Here is a 19,986-nt window from a genome sequence, read left to right as displayed (position 1 = left end):
CTGCAGCGGCCTGTGCGGCACACCATGAGACCAGGGGTAATGGACTCGCAACGGAGCTGGCCGGAATCTCTGCTTTGCTAATTGTAGTTCACTATTTCTCCGACTAAATATGCGAGTTTTGAGATGGCTCGGGCATTTTTGGAAAGAAGACATCTTAAAGTATGCCCTAAATTCAAAAAAGTTTCAATTTTCCCACCAGGGCTCGAACAGGAACAGCTTAACCGTTGCGCTACTCAAATGCGCAGGGCGACGGGCATGGTGCCAGGGGCGACGCAGGGGGGGCGCCTCTTCAACTTGCGCTAGAAGCTTCCGGATGCCGCAAAAGTGATGGGACAAGTGGTGCACCTTGATATATGTCGAAGACAAACTATGTTCCATCACTTTTGCGGCATCGGGAAGCTTCTATCGCAAGTTGAAGATGCGTCCCCCCTGCGTCGCCCCTGGCACCATGCCCGTCGCCCTGCGCATTTGAGTAGCGCAACGGCGAAGCTGTTCCTGTTCGAGCCCTGGTGGGAAAGTTCAAACTTTTTTGAATTTAGGGCATACTTTAAGATGTCTTCTTTCCGAAAATGCCCAACCCATCTCAAAAATCGCATATTTAGTCGGAGAAATAGTGAACTACAATTAGCAAGGCAGAGATTCCGGCCAGCTCCGTTGCGAGTCCATTACCCCTAGTCTCATGGGCACACTGTGCGGCCCGCGGCCTTAGCTTATTGGCTGCGTCCGGTGCGTCTAGTTGGCGGGGGGGCAGGAAGGCGGCAGGAAGGCAGCAGTGCAGCAGGATACGGGGGTCGTCCGTAACTCCGTAACTCGCAACGCCTCTGCGCGGCCCCCGGCCGGCCGGCACCCATGTAGGGAAGGGCTTGTGTTTCGTCCTTTGGGCTACACGCAGCTAGACGGCGGCGGCAGGGGCCGGGAAGGGGCCGGGAGGGGCCAGCGCCGCGCGGCCAGAGCGGCGGCAGACTGATTCCGAGAGTCGCTGTCTCTCTCGCACGCCTGCGGCGGCCCGTATGGTTGCGAGAGGGACAGAGCGACGAAAACGACTCTCGGATTCAGTCTGCAGAGCGGCGGGGCGGCGGGGCGGCGGAGCCATGGCAGCTTAGCGGGGAGGCCGCGCTATCCGGGCGGGCCGCCAGCGCCGCCAGCGCCGCCAGTCTAGAAATAGTTGCAGCAGACAGACAGCGGTGGGCGTAGCGCCATTTCCGCGCTGCCCCATCCACTGACCCCAGTCGCAGCGGCGGCGTGGCGGCGCGGCGCAGCGCGGCGCCGGCCGGCCCGGCTTGTTCACCTGCAAGCGCGCCGCCGCGCCCCGCCCCGCCCCGCCCCGCCCCGCCCCGCCCCGCCCCGCCCCGCCTCGCCCCGCCCCGCCCCGCCCCGCCCCGCCACCACGCACGTCGCGCCACACGCTCAAAGGCGGCGCGGCGCGACACTGTGAAACCAGGTGTGGAGAACTCCACTCTGTAAGTGCGGAGGGGTGGACTTTGCAGTCTCCGCACCGCAGAGTTCGCACTTCCAGTGTGGCGTTCTCCACGTTTGAACCGAGTTCGTACCATGCCAAGAGATAGGGCCTCCGTGAGGTGCTCCACACTTGATGTGTGGAGGCTGCAAACTCCACGCGTCCGAGTGTGGAGCCTCACTCCGCACCGGGCAGTGTGGACGTCCTCGCAGTTGGTTTGGCAGCGGACGCGCGAAACCGAGCGCCACCCCGAGGGCCACCCCGAGGGCCACCCCGAGAGCCACCCCGAGGGCCACCCCGAGGGCCACCCCGAGGGCCACCCCGAGGGCCACCCCGATGGCCACCCCGAGGGCCACCCCGAGGGCCACCCCGAGGGCCACCCCGAGGGCCACCCCGAGGGCCACCCCGAGGGCCACCCCGAGGGCCACCCCGAGGGCCACCCCGAGGGCCACCCCGAGGGCCACCCCGATGGCCACCCCGAGGGCCACCCCGAGGGCCACCCCGAGGGCCACCCCGAGGGCCACCCCGAGGGCCACCCCGAGGGCCACCCCGAGGGCCACCCCGAGGGCCACCCCGAGGGCCACCCCGAGGGCCACCCCGAGGGCCACCCCGAGGGCCACCCCGAGGGCCACCCCGAGGGCCACCCCGAGGGCCACCCCGAGGGCCACCCCGAGGGCCACCCCGAGGGCCACCCCGAGGGCCACCCCGAGGGCCACCCCGAGGGCCACCCCGAGGGCCACCCCGAGGGCCACCCCGAGGGCCACCCCGAGGGCCACCCCGAGGGCCACCCCGAGGGTCACCCCGAGGGCCACCCCGAGGGCCACCCCGAGGGCCACCCCGAGGGCCACCCCGAGGGCCACCCCGAGGGCCACCCCGAGGGCCACCCCGAGGGCCACCCCGAGGGCCATCCCGAGGGCTGCTGCGGCTGCGCCAGGCTGCGCCCTGCAGGCACCCTGCCCTGCGCCCTTTGGCGCTCTTCAGCTGTTCCACGTGTGTCTTTGAGGCGCAAAGTATCGAGCGGCCAGCAGCCCTTTTCTTTGCGCGGCCATGGGCGGCGGGGCGCAGGGCGCGACGCCACCCCGCCGGCCGCCCCTGCCGCCCCACCCTCGCGGCCCCCGCGCCCCGAACCCGGCGAACCTCGAATGCAACAACGGCCAACGCCTTCGCCCGGGGCTGGAACGGCTGGAACCCACGCCCTGCGCTTGCCGGCGCGCAGCTCCATTCCGATCAGCGGGGTTCGCCCACTGTCCAACGGTCCCTCCCTCTCTCTCCCTCCCGTGCGGCACGTCCCATGAGCGTGAGAGAGACAGAGTGACGAGGGCACTGTTCGGAAGCAGCCTGCAGCTTTGGGCCCGCGCAGCGCCCTGCGGCCTGCGCCGGGGCGCGCTGGGGCGCTCCATCCCACAGCTTTTCTAAATGTAGCCAGGGGCTTCGCTTCGCTGCTTCGCTCGGCGCCCCGTTCAGTGCTTGGCCCGCGATGGGCCGGTACGGCCGGCACCGTGGCGGAAGCCCTTGCGGGTGCACCCCACCCCGCCCCGCCCCGCCCGGGGTGCACGCCCCGCGACCCGGTGGTGGAACCTAACCTGAGCGCCGCGCACGGGCACGAGAGGCACGAGGCAAGACCCCCCCCCCCTAAGGTCATATGGAAGATAGGTCTGCGCAACCGAGATGCATGCTGGGAGACCGGGCAGCTAATCCCTCCCGAATCCGTCGCCGGCTGCAGCGGAGGACCGCCTACCTGCCTGCCAGCCTGCCTGCCGGCTTGCCCGGTCTCCCAGCATGCATCTCGGTTGCGCAGACCTATCTTCCATATGACCTTACCCCCCCCCCCCCCCCCCCGAGGGGCCCGTCGGCCTGCAGACTGATTCCGAGAGTCGTTTTCGTCGCTCTGTGACTCTCGCACTCATGGGGCGTCCCGAATGGGTGCCGGAGGGACAGAGCGACAAAAACGACTCTCGGAATCAGTCTGCTGGCGGCGAGGCGGCCGCCGACGACACATGGCCGGGGAAGGACGAAGCTGCACGGCGGCCTCACGGCCTGACGGCCTGACGGGCTGACCTCCGCGGGGGGAGGGGCTGAGGGCGGTGCCCCTACCCCTCCCCCGCCCCGCCCCAAATGACTTCATAACGGCCCACTTGACCAAATCGTCCACACTGGACCAGTTCGTCCTGATCCTCCTGAACAGCGTCCTCGTTGACATGAACCGGAAGAGCGAAGGGCGAAGCAAAAGCCGCCTCCCCGACACGGCCACGCCGCGCCAGGTCGGATTCGCACCGAACGCCCAAGCCAGGGCGAGCGGGCCTGCGGCACGACCGACGTCAACGCGGACACGAATCCCGAGTCTGCCGTGAAATCGCACTCACCTTGTCAGTCCTGGAAATCCAGGTCGGGGCGCGGCGCCACGAGGCCGGAGTGAGGTTAGGTTGCCGCGTGCCCCGCCCGGCCCCGCCCCCGGTCGGTCGCACCGCACTGCCGGGGGCCTCGCCGTCCAGGGCGGGGCACTCGTAGACCTCCTCTCCAAGTGCGTGGGCTGCTGCTCCGCGTAAGGGTCCCGGACACCGACACGCGCCGACGGCACGCCGACGGAGGTCCAAGGCTCCCCGCCGCGAGGGACCCAACCCACCTCCAGCTGACTGGGACGGGGCGACGGGGACGGAAGGGTGGTGGTTGTGGGGCGGAGGGCGAGGGCGGCGGGGCGGCGCCTGCACTGCTCGCTGCGCTGGCCGCTGGCGGTGTTGGCCGAGGGACCGCCCCGATCTCTGCGGCCAGCGTCGCAGAGCAGAGGCAACCCCTTCCGTTTTCAGGCCGCGTCAAACTCGGGTTCCGCGACCCGAGCGTCGTTTCTCGGAACGCGGTTCATTTTTGGGCGTGCCGTTAATGCTGTTTAGTGACTCGGGAACGTGGATGCGACGGGGAAGGGAGCGGATTGCGGAGCTGAGCCGGGGGGCGGGGTGGGGCGGGGCTTCTCTAAAAATAGAGGAAGGAAACGGAACACAGTGACAGTGGGGAGGAAGCTCGCTTGCCGTTCGCCACTGCACTGCCCAGCACTCGCTTAATAGTCGAGTCTCTCGCTTAATAGTCGAGTCTCAGAGTCACAGCCGTCACAGCACTGTATACGCGTCCTTATAAAGCAGAAATTTCACAAATTTTCCAGTTGCACGGTCTGAATTTGGCTTTGACCGCCTGAGTCCGAAGGATCGTTTCGTCGCTCTGTCTCTGTTGGGGCGTTCCGCAGGGGAGCGAGAGCGAGAGAGAGAGAGAGAGAGCGACGAAACGACACTCCGGAAACAAGCGGTAGGGCGGTGGAGTGTCGCCGAGCTGGAGAGAGGGAGCAGTGGGAGCCGCCATGGGAGCCACACCATCGAGGCCCACTTGCTGCACCAGGTGACGTCTGTGTCAGGCAATGTTGTCAGCAGACTGATTTTCGAGAGGCATTTCTCGTCGCTGTCTCTTTCACATCTGTACGGGACGCCTAATGAGTGCGAGAGAGACAGACGACTCTCGGAATCGGTCGAATCAGTCTGCAGGGAAGGGCGTGTGCAAAAAGGAGCCCAAACGGGTGTGCAGCGGCCTGGTCTGCCTCTCATCCTGCCTCCTAGGCAACCACTCAACCATTGTGGCGGAAAGCTGCCTGCCGGTGAGTTGGGCCTCGTTTCGGACTCTGAACTGGTCGGGGACGACGTCGTCGCCGTGCTCGCTGTGCCGGCGGCCGCGGCGTTCGCGGATCACGCTGTGGCCCACGGCGTCGCAGTGGGTGCTGCAGACTGATTCCGAGAGTCGTTTTCGTCGCTCTGTCTCTCTCGCACTCATGGGGCGTTCTTGTGGGTAAGAGAGAGAGAGAGACAGGGCGACTAGAGCGACTCTCGGAATCAGTCTGCTGGCTGGCACCGCTGGGTGCAGCTGGCCGCTTGTCTGGCAACGCGCAGAGAGACACGGACAGATAGAGCGGCGCAGAGAGAGCGAGAGAGACGGACAGATAGAGCGGTGCAGAGAGAGCGGGAGAGACAGACAGAAGATAGAGGGGCGCAGAGGGCGGGGGCGGGGTGCCTCGCTATTCCTAGATGCGCCCAGGCAAGCCAGGCAAGCTAGACAAGCCACGGCAGGTCTAGGGGCAAGTTGCCCGGGCTTATTTGAGGGCGGCCAGCCTCCTTGGGCTCCTCGGCGATCACCGAGACGCGGCCTGCCGGGGCCACCAGGGCCTGCACTGGGTGGCGGAGGACGGCGAAGACGGCCAGTCGGCCGCCTCAACGCACCCCGCTACCCGATTGTTGCCGAGAGTCGTTTCCGTCACTCTGTCTCTCTCGCACCTGCACGGGCTGTTCCATGAGAGACAGAGCGACGAAAACGACCCTCGAAATCAGTCAGCGGCACGGGGTGTCGGCGCGTCGGCGAGCGGCACGGCGGCCAGGCCTCGCCGGGCCCACGCCGCGGACGCGGGACGCGGACGCCGCCGCGGTGGACCGAGAGGCTGGGCTGCGCCATGGCTTCGCGCCGCGCGTGACGTCACCCCTTGCTCAAGACGCCGTCCAGGACGGCAAGCCGCGCAGCCGCCGCGGCAAGCCGGGACGGGACGGTCGGTGGGGCCCATGCCGGGATGGGGCCCAATGGGGCTCGGCCGGCGCGGCTGGCGCTGGGCGGGGCCCGTGTTGGGTTGCCAGCCACAGACTGATGCCGAGTGGGAGGTCTCTCCCTCGCTCTCATGGGGCGCTCCGTACCGGTGCGAGAGAGACAGACCGACGCCCGCACTGGCAGCCTCCACTCGAGTGGCCGGGCCAGCACCCGAGAGTCGTTTTCGTCGCTCTGTCTCTCTCGCACTCATGGGCCGTCCCGTGTAGGTGCGAGAGAGACAGAGCGACGAAAACGACTCTCGGAATCAGTCTGCAGGCCGCGATACGCCGGGCCGAGCGGCACCGACACCGACAAAGAGGCAGCCTGCCAAAGCCGATGCTGCGCCGTGGCCGCGCTGCCACGCTGCTACGCCGATGCCGGGCACGGCGGGCAGCGGGCACAGCGCGGAGGAGGGAGGGGCACCCGATGGGGCACAAGACACTGTGTGTGTGTGTGTGTGTGTTTGGGGCTCCTCGTGGGGCGTCCACGGCGGACCAGGAGGACAACCCGGAGTGCACATGTCCTTGAGGCGTCCTGTGGTGTCAGTCAGCAGGGGGATTCCCAGGGTTGCCCACCCCCGCCCGGCGGCCCTGCGCTCCTCTGGAATCGTTTATCGGAGGGGGCTGTCACACCCTTGACCTGCCTCCAGGCGGAGTGTCATGCACTGAGAAAACCTTACAAACTATTTTGGGCCTTACACAGAAAAGTAGTTTGTATAACAAAGTATTTTGAGCATACATAAGCTTACAAAGAAAGTACTTCGTAATTTACGAACTATTTCTTCGTATAACAAAGTATTTTAGTTTGTTATATGTATGCTCAAAATACTTCGTAAGGTTTTAAGAGTGTGCGTGTTACCTACCTTCCGGGTGGGCAATGACCCTGCCCCCCCCCCTCCCCTTCCCCCCGAGACGCCAATGAAGGGCTCCTCAGAAGTCCGTAGCACTGGACAGACTTGCACTTGCGACCGCGTGCTTCAGGGTGTGCAAAGTTGGCTCACTTCTCACACTGTGAGTGATGAATCGATGAACAGGTCCGGTCCCGCTCGCAAGTGCATCTCGCTGTACTGCCATAGTGAAATTTGCGCTAGGTGGTGTACGCGAGCCCTAAGATGTGTTCACAGGTCAGGCGCGGCTCCAGAATTTCTGCCAAGGGGAGGGTTTTCCTACTCACAGGGGGCAAAGTAGTGCCTTTAACGTACCTTCCACACTCCCCATTTCCTACAGAGAAATGCCGTGCAGTCATAATACTAAGCTAATTCTCAGTACTTTGCGACACAAATCTGTCATAATACAGAGAAATTCGTTCGTAATATGAAGAAATTGGTCATAAGTTACTGAGAACTCTTCACCATAGGTTACTACCCTCGCGGCACATTCATAGTACTACGCTATTTGTTCGTATTACGAAGAAAAAGCTCAGTAGAATATTGGGAGTGCAGGGGAGGGGTAATTTCCCCCAGTAACTTCCCCCTGGTGCCACGCCTGTCACAGACCAGCCAACAAGGCCCAGCCGTAATTTTCCTGGAATCGCAGCGAGATGAACAATAGTCCACCGATCACTCCCGAGAACAGGGGTGAGCTTACACTCCCAATTTCCTACTGAGAAATGCCGTGCTGTCATAATACTAAGCGAATTCTCAGTACTTTACGACACAAATCTGTCATAATACAGAGAAATTTGTTCGTAATATGAAGAAAGTGGTCATAAGTTACTGAGAACGCTTCACCATAGGTTACTACCTTCGCTGTGCTGTCATAATACTAAGCTTTTTGTTCGTAATACGAAGAAAAAGCTCAGTAGGAAATTGGGAGTGTAACTTGACGCACGCCCACGCGTGGGTGGAGGGTGGCATTGGCATTGACAGGCGGGGAAGGCCCCAGGCCCCTCGGGCGTCCCTGGTTGACAACTACATGGAACTCGCTTCTGCCTTCCACAAAAGAGGGTTCCTTGTGCGTTTGGTGTGTGAGGGGTAGACAGGACAACCCCTGGAAGAAATGTAGTAAAACGAGTGGCAAGGTGTGACTTGGGTGGCAATCAAGTGACTCTTTAGGCAAGCCAGAGGCAAGGTTGCTACTGAGTGGCATGGGCATGTAGGTGGTCGAGTGGCACTGAAGAGCCCAGTGGCACAGAGGCAATCGATCCTTGACTAAGGTGAATTTTAGTGACAAAGCGGAGGATTGCTTAGTAGGAGGCTTGCCGCCAATCAACTGGATGCCAACAGATTGCGCCCACCAATCTTCACTAAGGCACGATGTTCTCAGGGAAATGGTTTCGTGCCAAATAGCTGAGGCACTTGCAGGAATCAGCACCTACGCTGCATCTGGTTATGCCAGTTGAAATCAGTTGTAGTAAATCAGTTGGAAATGGAAACTCAAGTCCTGGCCTTGGTCGCAAATCTTGACCAAAGAGATGTAGGGCAAGCTTCATAGACGCACTGGCTTGTGACACAGCCTTCTGTCTTGCAAAAGTCAAATGTGCTAGAATTTCGAGGAATGATTAAATTTGAGCAACTCCACCAAGTCATTAGTCCATTTGAAACTGTTTACATCCACTCAAGCCCCTCAATCCACCCAGTCTCCTGCATGCCACTTCGAGCCCTGCTGACCATTTCAACACCTCGCTACTTAAAATGTCCAAATCTACTTGGATGCCACCTAGCTTAAAGGTAACTGTGAGGTGACACTTAAGCCAAGCAGCGCCACATCCTTTTTTTCCCAGGGCCACCAAACCCATTAACAATATTGAATGAACACTAGCATACACTTTTCTCATTCTTATAGTTCTATATTTATGCATAAGAGACAAAACAGTGGAGCATATGACAAATAAAGGTAAGTGGAATATTTCAGTTTCTCGCTAGTAATTTTCTTCCGTCAACAGGAACGGTTGAAACATTAAAAAGATAGAAGAGGCAAAATTGGTTCCTCTTTACTGGAATGGTTAAAATGGTTGGAAACATCACATAATTTGTTCTGGTGGAAAATATTTGTGAGAAAGAAAGACAAACGGTTTCTGCAGTTTGCTTGATTAATTACACCAGAGGAGGTCTTGTCTAACCTTTCAGTCTTAAAATGTCCTTTAAAAATTCATTACTACATTACATAAGATCACAATAGAAGGAAACCCCAATGTTTTCAGAGTAATAAGTAAATCAAATTATGTTTGTAGCGTTTGCAGCATTGGCTGAAGGCTGTGCTGGTTTAGACATGATGTTTGCAACCTGAAAGACAAAATAAATTTTTGAAAACAAGCATTTCCTTAAATAGATGAATACACAAACAACAATAATAATAATAATAATAATAATAGAAAACTAACATCCCTCAATCATACTCACATTTTGAATGACTTGTCGCCTGAAAAATTCAGTCACATTTGTTGACATGCTCTTTTCTGATCCAAAGCGACATTTGACATATCCATACAAGTTGGCTCCATGAAGTACGATTGCAATGCTCACAACCAGCTGTTAGGGAGGCAAAAGGATGCAAAAATTAGCAACTGTAATGAGTTTTACAAGCTGTCATTGACATTCCTACTCCTCTCCTTATTTATAATTGATATCAAAAAGCAAGGTTCTAAAGTAAATATTATATTAATTATGCCAAAGGTATAATGTAAGTTAAAAGCCTCTTACCATCCATTTAAATTTTAAACCAAACAAGCAAACCAGCCAGAAGATGACCCATAAGACAGGGAAAACTATGAGACCAGTCCAAAAATACCTCGACTCTCCAGGATGAATTCGATTCTGTGAAATGCCCTACAAAAAAGGGCAATGTCGTTTATCGATGGTACACATCAACAATTAAAAGAGTAGCAAACACTAATATACTAGGTGAAAAACTTTGTAGTTCAGTATCAAATGCAATACTAACCTTCCTGGATTCAAAAACCCAATGAGACTTTCCATTGTCATCCACATAATTCCACCACCTCAAACCAACAAGAAGTCTTCCTAAAATTTTAAAAATCAAAATATAGTACATATGAAATGTCTTTTCTGCAATTCATTTATATTAATGATCCAAAGGAATGCACTCCACTCACCTGTGACATTTTTGACAGTCCAGAAGTCCATGGACAAAAGTAATATTAAAAAGACAAATATGCCAATAAAACTGTCACTAAAAAATGATCCGAAAATATATGTTACTAGAGCTAAACCACGGAACACTAAATGAAAAAATATGACATATGGATGCCTGAAAAGGAGGACACAGTTAGTAAAATATAATCACATCTTAAGGATTCCTCGGTATACTTGAAATTTTACCTGAATGTATTCGAATTCAGGTTTTCCTCTTCACCAAAAGCAATCGTGTCATCTGTGTCATTCAATAATGGAACCTGGAACAGAGGATATGGAGAAATTATGAGAAGGTAAGGGTTCCGGAGCATGATTTAACTAACAATTTCAACAAACAGACAAGGAAAGTTTGTCATTAAAAACCTCTACATTTGACAATGTCTATGATTAACCATAGGAGTAGGTTAGGTTAACAACATTAACTAAGATTTTCGTTGTTGCAACTATGTGGCAATATCCTCACGGGGCGATTTATTTACAACTAAGTAACTATCAAACCGACTCATTCGAGTTAAAACCGTGGAAAAAAGAAGAAATGTTCAAATTTGACAACACTCACTTTAGCAGACGCCATGTTGACAACTGGATTCGTCACGGAGCAGAATGGTATGGAGGATCAGCTATGCACGAAAACCGAACTACCTTTCGCGGCGGCAGTTGGTGCTTGCTCCGGCCGCCACCGCGCGGCGCTCGCGTCGTTATGGCTCTGCCCCGGCCGCTGGGCGCCTCTGCCGGCCACTGTGAGGCATGGACCGGGGACGGTTTTTCGGCTGTAAGTCCTAAACCGTTCAAATTAAATGGGTAGAGTAAGCGAGGCGATTGTAGGTCTCAGTCTAAGCTACAATCGGCTCGCTTAGTATACCCCTCTAACTGCAGCGGCCTAGGAGCTAGGACTGAAAAACCATCTCCCGCCGGCGCCGGCAGCCCCAGGCCCCAGCCCCTGTCTATGCTTTTCTCTAGAGATAAAGAAAAACATTATACAATCCATTAATTTCTAATTAAATTGCATGATTGTGGTTGAATATTGTTCAGCTAAAATATGTTTAGGAAATGGTGTCATTACAATTGCTGGAATGCACATTGTTTTAGAAATCGAGTAGTCATGATATTTGACGGAATTTACTTTATGATGCCTGGTTTAAAAGCTTAAGTCAAAATGAAGACTTTTGAAACAAATCAGTACAGTTGTCGTGACTTAAAACTGAAATCATTAAAGATGTAGTCAGAAGGTGACTTTACGTTTGCTTTTCAAGTATTGCCTGATGGCACATGAAGCGTCAATGATTCTTTATTTTTTTATTTTTCAAAAAATCTGAGTGTAATGCTACTTTATGCTTTCAAGCACAGGTATTAAATTGAAGCCAATTTTATTAGGTTCCCACAGTTTCCTCGCTTGCCAAAGCTTTTGAGCCAGGCATTACAAATTAAGTTACGTCAATTACTATAGGTTCTTGATTTCTAAATCAAAAAGGCTATGCAGCCACTGTTATGGTTTTATGTCCTGATAACAATTAAACTATGCAATACCGAGACGCAATTATGCAGTTTTATTGAAAGCAACAGGATTGTTTTATATTTTTGTGATTGTAGTATGGACCATGGGGCCTGGGGCTGCCGGCGGGAGATGGTTTTTTAGTCCTAGCTCCTAGGCCGCTGCAGTTAGAGGGGTATACTAAGCGAGCCGATTGTAGCTTAGACTGAGACCTACAATCGCCTCGCTTACTCTACCCATTTAATTTGAACGGTTTAGGACTTACAGCCGAAAAACCGTCCCCGGTCCATGCCTCACAGTGGCCGGCAGAGGCGCCCAGCGGCCGGGGCAGAGCCATAACGACGCGAGCGCCGCGCGGTGGCGGCCGGAGCAAGCACCAAGTGCCGCCGCGAAAGGTAGTTCGCCGGCCCTATGCCGCTGGGCCTGATCCGTTGCTCCATACCATTCTGCTCCGTGGGATTCGTCTTCGTTTGTTCATTACGACTGTCATATGTTTCAGTACGGGAACTTAGTTTAAGTCCCCTTCCAAGTCGTGGAGTTTTAATTTGTCACGTTTAGTTCGCTGTCATAAATATTTTTCTCCTCATGAATATATTTCCGTCCATGTGTTAAAACTCCTTAGAATGAGCGAAGTTGACCGTGATGAATCTTGGAGTCATGTTTTTGAATTTTTGAAAAGACGGAACTGCCAAGGGATTGTAACTATTCCCCCGACTCTCAGCTCGCCGTGTTTTCGCGCGCACTTTACTTCACTTGACGTCTGTGTTGTGTTTTCTGTCTGTCAGTTCTAGTTGTCAAGCAAAATCGACTCTAGAACATATACCATGAGTGAATATAAACTCCATATGCTCGTGCAAGAGCTTATCAAAGAATTAGGGTGTGTCATTGTTTCTTAGATTTGTCTCCTTTCAAACCTTAACCTCGTTTCAATTCAAAAATATCAAATAATCGAATGTAAACACAAGTAATTTGATGCATAAATAGTTGCACCCAACCCTCCTGACCATTATTCTATACTCCAGATCTAGTTTGCTTGTCGATGCTCGAAGTAGTGGTTTCAGTACTGTTCCAATACAATTGCATCTTTGATTGATTCCAGGTCCACTTTACCAGCCTCTGAGTTTGTTGAAAACTTACAGCCAGATGGCAGCTCATCGTCAGTGGCTTTAACTCCAAATGTTCTACAATCTGGGTTGAGAGCTTTGGCTCATAACAGTCCAAATCCAGATGCATTTTTGGCCAAATACGAAGATTTGAAATCCAAAAAGTACCTCATTTTTCGCTCTTTGAAGCCTGTACTCTGCTTGATAATCTCACTAAGTCCTAATAATGATTTTGTTTTTCAGGGTCCATTGCTTACCAAATGTTGTTGCCACTCTCTCACTTATTGCACAGGATAAAAAGTTGCGAGAGTATTTACGCTTTAAAGCTTCGAAGCAGCTCAGGCCAGAGATGTTTGCTACCCCAAGTACCAGCAAAAGCTTGAGTACGCCAATCATGCCTAATTCCAGTGGAAAACCTGTCAATCTCGAAGAAGTTCCTGGGGTGAGTATTCTCTGATATTTATAGTTTTGTTTATGTCGTTGATAATATGTGAACTTCAATTTGTTCCTTATACTTACAGCTTGTTACAAGATTGAAGAAAGCTGCCTCAAGTTCAAGAAAACCAACACCTAGGCACAGGGAGGCTGAACGGAAAATTAGACATCCTAATTTTTTTGCACCAGAGGTGCCTGATTGGACCAAAATACGTCCAAAGATGAGCCGTGACTTTTCTTCAGATATTGTATTACCACATTCTCTTCATGACATTCCAAGGATGTCTCAAGAAACTAAACTTATGGAGGATTTGCTTTATGTTTTGTCTGGTGTTGAGGGTGAATACATCACACCTCAAGCACTTTTGGGCCCATATGAAGCTCGAACATTCATAATTGGAGAGGGTGTGGACCCCTCTTTGAAGCAACTTGTTGAAAAAATTCTGTCTCTTGCATCTTACTATTCTACAATTGTAAGGTTTATTGAAGAAAAATCCTCCTTTCATTGGGGTCAAGTGAATCAAGCTTTGGCTGGGGCCATGGATCAACTAATTCAAGAATACAAGGTATTTAGATTTCTTGTGTTAAGGTAAAGAACCATGCATTCTCAAAATTTTCCAATTGGAACTTTCCTAACCCAAACAAATTTGTTTTCAGGTATTTATAGCTCAGCTGGAAACACTCACCCGCCAAGAAAATGTGAACTTGCAGTCAATCTGGTTCTATGCTCAGCCCTCATTGTGTACCATGGAAATTGTTGCTAATATAGCATCAACAATCAATAAGGTCCTTACCTAAATATTATCCATAGTTTGTGAAAATGAAGTGACATGTGTAATGCTTTTACTATTATTTAAAAACCTCACTGTGTTTTTGGCAGGCTGGAGCCAAAGGTGGAAAGGTGCTGAGTTTGTTACATGAATATACTATATCCGCAGGCGATCCTAAAGTACAGAAACTTTGCACTCATTTAACACAAGCTGCGAGTGTTCCCTATATGGACATCCTTCAGGATTGGGTGTACATAGGAGTTATTCAGGATCCCTATGAAGAAGTAAGTTTTGCCAATGGTCTTGGGAGGGGCATATTCTTCTGAATTGCTCGGTGAATTTTTTCATCAGTGATCTTGTTCAGCTGGCTGAAGCCAGTTACAGGAAAGAAATTCCATCTTTCTGCCTTGGTGCTTATCTCAGTTTACCAAAAATTTCTCTAATGATCGCTAAGAGTGCATTGCTAACCTTTGCTCTTACTCTGATTTTTAGTTCCTTGTTGAAGACAATGAGGTCATTCAGAGGGAAGACCTTCCAGTTAATTACTCCGATGATTACTGGGAGAAATGTTACATAATATGCCGTGAACGTGTGCCTAGTTTCCTTGAAAAGATGTCTGATGTGATTCTAAGAACTGGAAAATACTTGAATGTCATCAGACAATGTGGTAGGCTTATGTTAATTTTCAATATGTCAAGTTCTTTCTTATTTCTTTAAAGTTTTTAAACATCTTTGAACAATCTTTCCCTCTTTTGATTTTATTTTCAGGTAAAAATGTCAAACCTCCGCAGACACAAAAATTGAAATATACTCTTTCTGAAAGGGAATATTGTGAAGCCATCGAACAGGCTTATTGTTTTGCTAGTCAGACACTTCTTAATCTGTTAATGAAAGAATACGATTTGATGGGAAGACTACGGTAAAATTTTTGATTACTGTCTCAAGTATGGCCAAGTATTACAAATAATTTTATTTGGTCTTATTTTATGGTTTTTTACAGGTCTGTGAAACACTACTTCCTCCATGATCAAGGCGATTTCATTGTGCAACTGATGGATATGTGTGAAGGAGAACTCAATAAAAATATTAATGATATTGTACCCCATCGGTTAGAATCTTTGCTTGAATTGGCACTGCGTACATCCGCAGCAAATAGTGACCCATACAAAGATGATATGAGGGCAGAACTCCTTCCTTTTGACCTTATTCACCAGATGTTTAAAATTCATGGTATCAGTAGCCAAGAGTTTTCAGGTACGGTAATCCTTAATGAATGAAGTTTGTGTTCGGAAACTTGCGATTTCTATGTACAATGATAATTGTTGCTTGCATTGCAGAGTCATGTCATGCTGACATGCTAACCGGGCTGGAATCATTTTCATTTGGGTATGAGGTCAAGTGGCCTGTGTCTCTGGTCCTAAACTTCAAGACGAAAGCCTGCTATCAGATGATCTTCAGACACCTTCTCTACTGCAAACACGTGGAGCGACTCCTTGGCAGGTGTGGCAGTATTAACCAACTCCCCAGTGCTGATAAAGTGGGATGTGAAAAGAAAAGAGTGCCCTAACACAGGGTGGTTTCCTTTTCAGGGTCTGGCGGTCCAACAAAGTTTGCAAGATGTTCCCTGTCTCATCATCGCAGAGTTACAGGCCTGCCTTTGCTTTGAGGCAAAGAATGCTGAACTGCGTCCAGAATCTTCAGTACTACATGATGATTGAAGTGATTGAACCAAACTGGCACAACTTCCTGGAGAGAATGAGCAAGGTAAGTTCCCTGCTCCACAATTTTCTATCTTATTTTCTGAATGAATCCGGAGTTGTCAATTGTCATGTGATTGGAGAGAAACGTCTGGGATATCACCTAGTCAGTGAGGGATGTGCTGTGATTGCGTGGACGGCGTTAGGTTTGCTGGCAGGGTGAAGGGAGGGTGTTGCAGCTTCAGTGCCCTGGAGGAAGTCGAGGAAGTGCTCCATCTCCGCCTCTGCACCTGTCCCTATTGATCTGGGCAGCATTGAGGTTACGTCTAGTCTATTAGTTGACTGCATTGATGAATCTAGCTCTCCAATTAGTTTAGGCCAAGTGACCACTGCCGGATACTGCACCACTGACTGAGATTGGCAGGTCTTTTGTGTATTAAAGGTAGCAGTCAAATGGTAATCAATTTAGTGTAGGTGATAAAGGAATGGAAAAATGAAAAAGAGACAATGAAAAAGTAAGCAAAATTTTATTTGAGAAGAAAACTGCATTGAAAGTAGAAACAGTTTAAAGCCTCCATGCTTGTAATTTACCATGAATGTGTAAATTTTCATTTCTGACTCACAATCTTTAATTTAAACTCCCTTTTGTTAAATCCTAGTGGGTATGGGTATTATTGAATGGAGAACAGTTCTGTATCTAGTGTACTTCTAGAATACAAACGTAGGAACAATGTCATTAAGCCTAGCTGTTACTGATGCGTTGCTTATCCTATCGACAAACCACTGTCACAATGTTCCGGTGGCATATTCCCTTTCTTGACTGAGTAAGAGTCCAAGGAATAAGTTGTGAGGTTCATGAAAGTAGCATGGACGGAAGCGGCATCTACTCGTATTCTTGAACTTATCACATTATCCTTTCGCAGTTGCCTTTCCCAGTCTGACATTCATGGGCAAAGGCCTGCTCCCCTTGAGTTTACCGCAAACTTTGTCCCAAGCCGGGGTAGTTAGGCAGGCAAAGGCCTGCATGCCGCAACCCGATGCCGGGCCTGGCCAGTGGGCCGGCCGCCTCACTGCTTGCCCTTGAGCAGGTCCAGCAGGTCCCGCTGGGCCTTCTCGAGGTGCTCGATGCGCTGCACGTAGGTGCGGATCTCCTTCTCGTAGTGCTCGGCCATCTTGCTGGCGGCGCTGGCCTCGGCGTCCTCGCTGCGCTTGACGAAGAGCTGCTTGACGTCCTTCATGATGGCGGGGTCCATGGACACCTGGCGGCACTGCGCGGCGCAGCTGCGCAGGTCGTCGTCGTCGTCGGCCATGGCGCGGTTGCGCGTGCAGCTGCGGCGCGTCGAGAATTCGATGCGGTTGCCCTGGTTGGGCAGCACGTGGATCTGGTGGTCGGGGACCACGTCGGGGAAGAGGTTGACCCTGCCGCCGAGGGTCTGCACGCAGGGCCGGCCCAGGCCGCACGCGTTGACGCAGCCGCTCACCGCGTCGCGCACCCGGCCCGCCAGCATGCTCTCCACGTAGGCCACCAGCTTGACGCGCGACACGTACGCCACCAGCTCGGCGTCCTCGCGGATGGCCTGCGTGTCGCTGACGGCGAGGCCGTTGAGCAGGTTGAAGAGCACGATGGCGATGAGGAAGACGAAGAGCACGAAGAGCACGTGGCTGGTGACGGGGAACGTGGGGAAGGGGATGGAGCCCGCGTCGAACTCGCCCGTCAGCATCACGATGGACTTGAACACGGACATGCCGGGGCTCAGGAACTGGTTCTCCTCGTCGTCCTGCTTGCACGCGCCGCCGCCGCCGCAGTCGCGGAACAGCGTGTAGAAGCTGAGCGCGAAGGCCACGATGAGGATGGAGTACCAGGCCAGGAACTTGAGGAAGTTAAGCGACACCGTCTTGAACATCTCGATGTTGGTGGCGAGCAGCGGGTGGCGGCCGATGAGGAGCACCAGCTCGGCCCACGACAGCAGGATGGCCACGGCGGACAGCTGCTGCCGGCTGGACGAGTCCGTCTGCCGCGACAGCAGCAGCACGGCCGTCACCACCACGAGCAGCGCCTCCATCCAGTTCTCGAGGCTCAGCACGTAGCGGTGCGGCGACACCACCAGCTGGAACAGCTCGCGCACCACCAGCAGCAGCAGGAACACGGCCAGCAGCACGGCCAGCGCCGGGCCCGCGCGCGCCGAGGCCACCGCGTCGGCCTCCCTGCAACACGGAACGCGGAGACGGTCAAGTTTGACGTGCGTGGAGTAGTTCAAATGCTTTACTGGATTCACTGTCAAGCCAAGGCCTGTTGCGGAATGATTCTCCACACTTGGAGGTGCGGAGTTTTCAGTCTCCACCGGTCTCCACACTTCAAGTGTCGAGTAGCTCGCACAGCCCCTGTCTCTTGACACGGTGCAAACGTGGAGAACTCCACAAATGAAGTGTGGAGACTGCAAACTCTGCACTTCCGAGTGCGGAGCCTGCAAAGTCCACCCCTCCGCATTCCAAGTGTGGAGTTGTCCGCACTTGGTTTCACAGTGTCTGGCCGGCACTCACCCCTTGGCCGAGGCGTTGCGCTGGGCCGCGCCCTGACCGGCGGGCGCGTTGCCGGACAGCGCCTCGGAGATGAGGCCCTGGTCGGGGCGCTCGCTGTAGCCCGTGAGCACGTAGGCCGTGAGCAGCAGCCAGAAAGCCACGTAGAAGGCGAGGTTGATGTAGAAGAAGGCGCGGATGCGCTGCCACTTGAGGTACAGGAAGCTGGTGATGATGGGGTGCTTGAGCAGGTAGCGCAGGTCGGCCGACTTGCTCATGTAGAGCAGCGGGTCCGTCTCGGCGGCGACGGGGCCGGCGGCGCGCCGCCCGCCCATGAGCCGCTTGGCGTCCTCGTCCACGCTCACGGCCACGTGGCTCTGCTGCTGCGGCGTGGGCTGCGGGCCGTGCGCCCCGGCCAGGAAGTGGTACTTGAAGACGACCTCGTAGTTGTCCTCGCGCGGCAGCAGGTCGTTGGTGGCGATGCACTCGTCCAGGTAGGCCTCGAGCGCGCGCGGCGTCACGTCGGCCAGGGGCGGCTCGCCGAAGCGGTTGCGCACGCCGATGTAGGCGCCGGCGCGCAGCAGCGCCGCCACCGCGTCCGAGTCGCCGTTGCGCGCCGCGTAGTGCAGCGCCGTGTTGCCCTTGAGGTCCACGGCGTTGACGTCCACGCCCTTGGCCAGCAGCACCTGCAATGCGGGGCAATGCGGACCGTTAGAGCTCTGCGGCGGCCAGCAGACTCCTCCGAGAGTCGCGTTTTCGTCGCGCTGTCTCTCTCGCACCTGCACGGGACGCCCCATGAGTGCGAGAGAGACAGCGCGACGAAAACGACTCTCGGAATGAGTCTGCAGCCGCTAAGTGCAGTGGTAAACGCCGCACAGTGGGCCAGAAGACCGGCGGGGGCGACCAAAACTTAAGACGCGTTTTGAACTCCAGAGTCACTAAATGGGACTCGAACCTAGCGAGTGACCCCACCAATGGATTCCTCGTTCGGAGAGCTATCCATTGGTGGGGTCACACGTCCGGTTCGAGTCCCATTTAGCGACTCTGGAGCTCAAAACGCGTCCGGGATCTTGACCGCCTCCATCGGTCCTCTGGCCCACTGTGCGCCGGCGGGCCCACGTACCTGGACACACTTGCGGTGGTCGCGGCCGGCGCGGCTGGACGCGAGCGACAGGCCGTCGTACTCGGCGGCCCCCTTGACGGCGGCGTGCAACGCCGTGTCGCCGTGGTCGCGCGCCTGCAGGTCGGTGCGCTCGGCGGCCAGCAGTGTGCGCGCCACGCGGTAGTAGCCGTGCAGGCAGGCCAGGTGCAGCGCGCTGCGCCGGTTGGCCGCCACCGTGCGGTTGGGGTCCGCGCCGGCCTCCAGCAGCGCGCTCACCACGTCGTGGAGCCCCACCTGCAGCAGGAGGCGGAGGCAGTGTCATTCCAGAGGCTGCACTGTGAAACCAAGTGTGGATAAAGAAACTTTCGCACTTGAAATGCGGAACACACTTCTAGTGTGATCTCCACGTTTGCTTGCACCAATGGACGCTGTGCTCTTGGCCTCTAGATTCTCAGTGCGGCAAGGCGGAACACACTTCTAGTGTGATCTCCACGTTTGCTTGCACCAATGGACGCTGTGCTCTTAGCCTCTAGAATCTAGATTCTGAGTGCGGCAAGGCGGTTTAGAGGCGATTAGCGCCGCAGCTGGCAGAGCCCGACCCATCGCAAACAGTGCGTACAGCGAGTGAACGCTTAGGGTTGCCATTTTCCGCGGCTCTAATCGATTTTCTATAAGATGATTCAGAATTTTGATCATTATGAATCGATTTTTGA

At 54.0% G+C, this 19,986-nt stretch overlaps 3 protein-coding genes across 8 annotated transcripts in view; 2 read left to right on the top strand and 1 right to left on the bottom strand.

The window, feature by feature from the left end:
- The first annotated feature begins 1,551 nt into the window (after nucleotides 1–1,551).
- On the top strand, nucleotides 1,552–8,973 carry LOC117651227 (protein TsetseEP-like). The gene is made up of 3 exons (XM_034395043.1): nucleotides 1,552–2,371; nucleotides 8,848–8,898; nucleotides 8,948–8,973. The coding sequence occupies exons 1-3, from the start codon at nucleotides 1,552–1,554 to the stop codon at nucleotides 8,971–8,973; spliced, it is 897 nt and encodes a 298-aa protein (XP_034250934.1).
- On the bottom strand, nucleotides 8,836–10,824 carry LOC117651098 (uncharacterized Golgi apparatus membrane protein-like protein CG5021). Of its 2 annotated transcripts, none has more exons than XM_034394854.1 (7): nucleotides 10,717–10,824; nucleotides 10,344–10,417; nucleotides 10,118–10,272; nucleotides 9,946–10,025; nucleotides 9,705–9,830; nucleotides 9,405–9,533; nucleotides 8,836–9,287 (listed from the first exon to the last, which is right to left on the bottom strand). In XM_034394854.1, the coding sequence occupies exons 1-7, from the start codon at nucleotides 10,729–10,731 to the stop codon at nucleotides 9,219–9,221; spliced, it is 648 nt and encodes a 215-aa protein (XP_034250745.1). In that variant the 5' UTR covers nucleotides 10,732–10,824; the 3' UTR covers nucleotides 8,836–9,218. The 2 variants fall into 2 exon arrangements, with proteins under 2 accessions (XP_034250745.1, XP_034250746.1); XM_034394855.1 differs by having other exon boundaries at nucleotides 9,705–9,818.
- A 16-nt stretch (nucleotides 10,825–10,840) lies between these two features.
- LOC117651074 (gamma-tubulin complex component 2-like) overlaps nucleotides 10,841–19,986 on the top strand; it is a 40,001-nt gene continuing 30,855 nt past the window's right edge. Inside the window, exons 1-11 of one of the 5 annotated variants that reach the window (XM_034394812.1) lie at nucleotides 10,841–10,929; nucleotides 12,749–12,916; nucleotides 12,996–13,194; nucleotides 13,274–13,753; nucleotides 13,845–13,973; nucleotides 14,068–14,241; nucleotides 14,450–14,624; nucleotides 14,726–14,876; nucleotides 14,958–15,211; nucleotides 15,295–15,457; nucleotides 15,547–15,721. In XM_034394812.1, the coding sequence (XP_034250703.1) occupies nucleotides 13,102–13,194; nucleotides 13,274–13,753; nucleotides 13,845–13,973; nucleotides 14,068–14,241; nucleotides 14,450–14,624; nucleotides 14,726–14,876; nucleotides 14,958–15,211; nucleotides 15,295–15,457; nucleotides 15,547–15,721 (1,794 nt within the window). In that variant the 5' untranslated portion in view covers nucleotides 10,841–10,929; nucleotides 12,749–12,916; nucleotides 12,996–13,101. The other 4 variants (XM_034394813.1, XM_034394810.1, XM_034394809.1 and 1 more) reach the window with 4 other exon arrangements.

This window comes from Thrips palmi, unplaced genomic scaffold (assembly GCF_012932325.1).
Source record: "Thrips palmi isolate BJ-2018 unplaced genomic scaffold, TpBJ-2018v1 HiC_scaffold_5, whole genome shotgun sequence".
Classification (NCBI taxonomy): domain Eukaryota; kingdom Metazoa; phylum Arthropoda; class Insecta; order Thysanoptera; family Thripidae; genus Thrips; species Thrips palmi.
This window is presented reverse-complemented; position numbering and strand designations above follow the sequence as displayed.

Coding starts and splice junctions, on each gene's coding strand:
- LOC117651227 (XM_034395043.1), top strand. CDS start 1,552: ATGCCAAGAGATAGGGCCTCCGTGAGGTGCTCCACACTTGATGTGTGG. Junction 2,372..8,847: donor CCCCGAGGGCCATCCCGAGG/GCTGCTGCGGCT, acceptor TCATTCTTATAG/TTCTATATTTATGCATAAGA. Junction 8,899..8,947: donor GGAGCATATGACAAATAAAG/GTAAGTGGAATA, acceptor TTCCGTCAACAG/GAACGGTTGAAACATTAAAA.
- LOC117651098 (XM_034394854.1), bottom strand. Junction 9,831..9,945: donor GGGTTTTTGAATCCAGGAAG/GTTAGTATTGCA, acceptor CCTTTTTTGTAG/GGCATTTCACAGAATCGAAT. Junction 9,288..9,404: donor GGCGACAAGTCATTCAAAAT/GTGAGTATGATT, acceptor TTTGTCTTTCAG/GTTGCAAACATCATGTCTAA.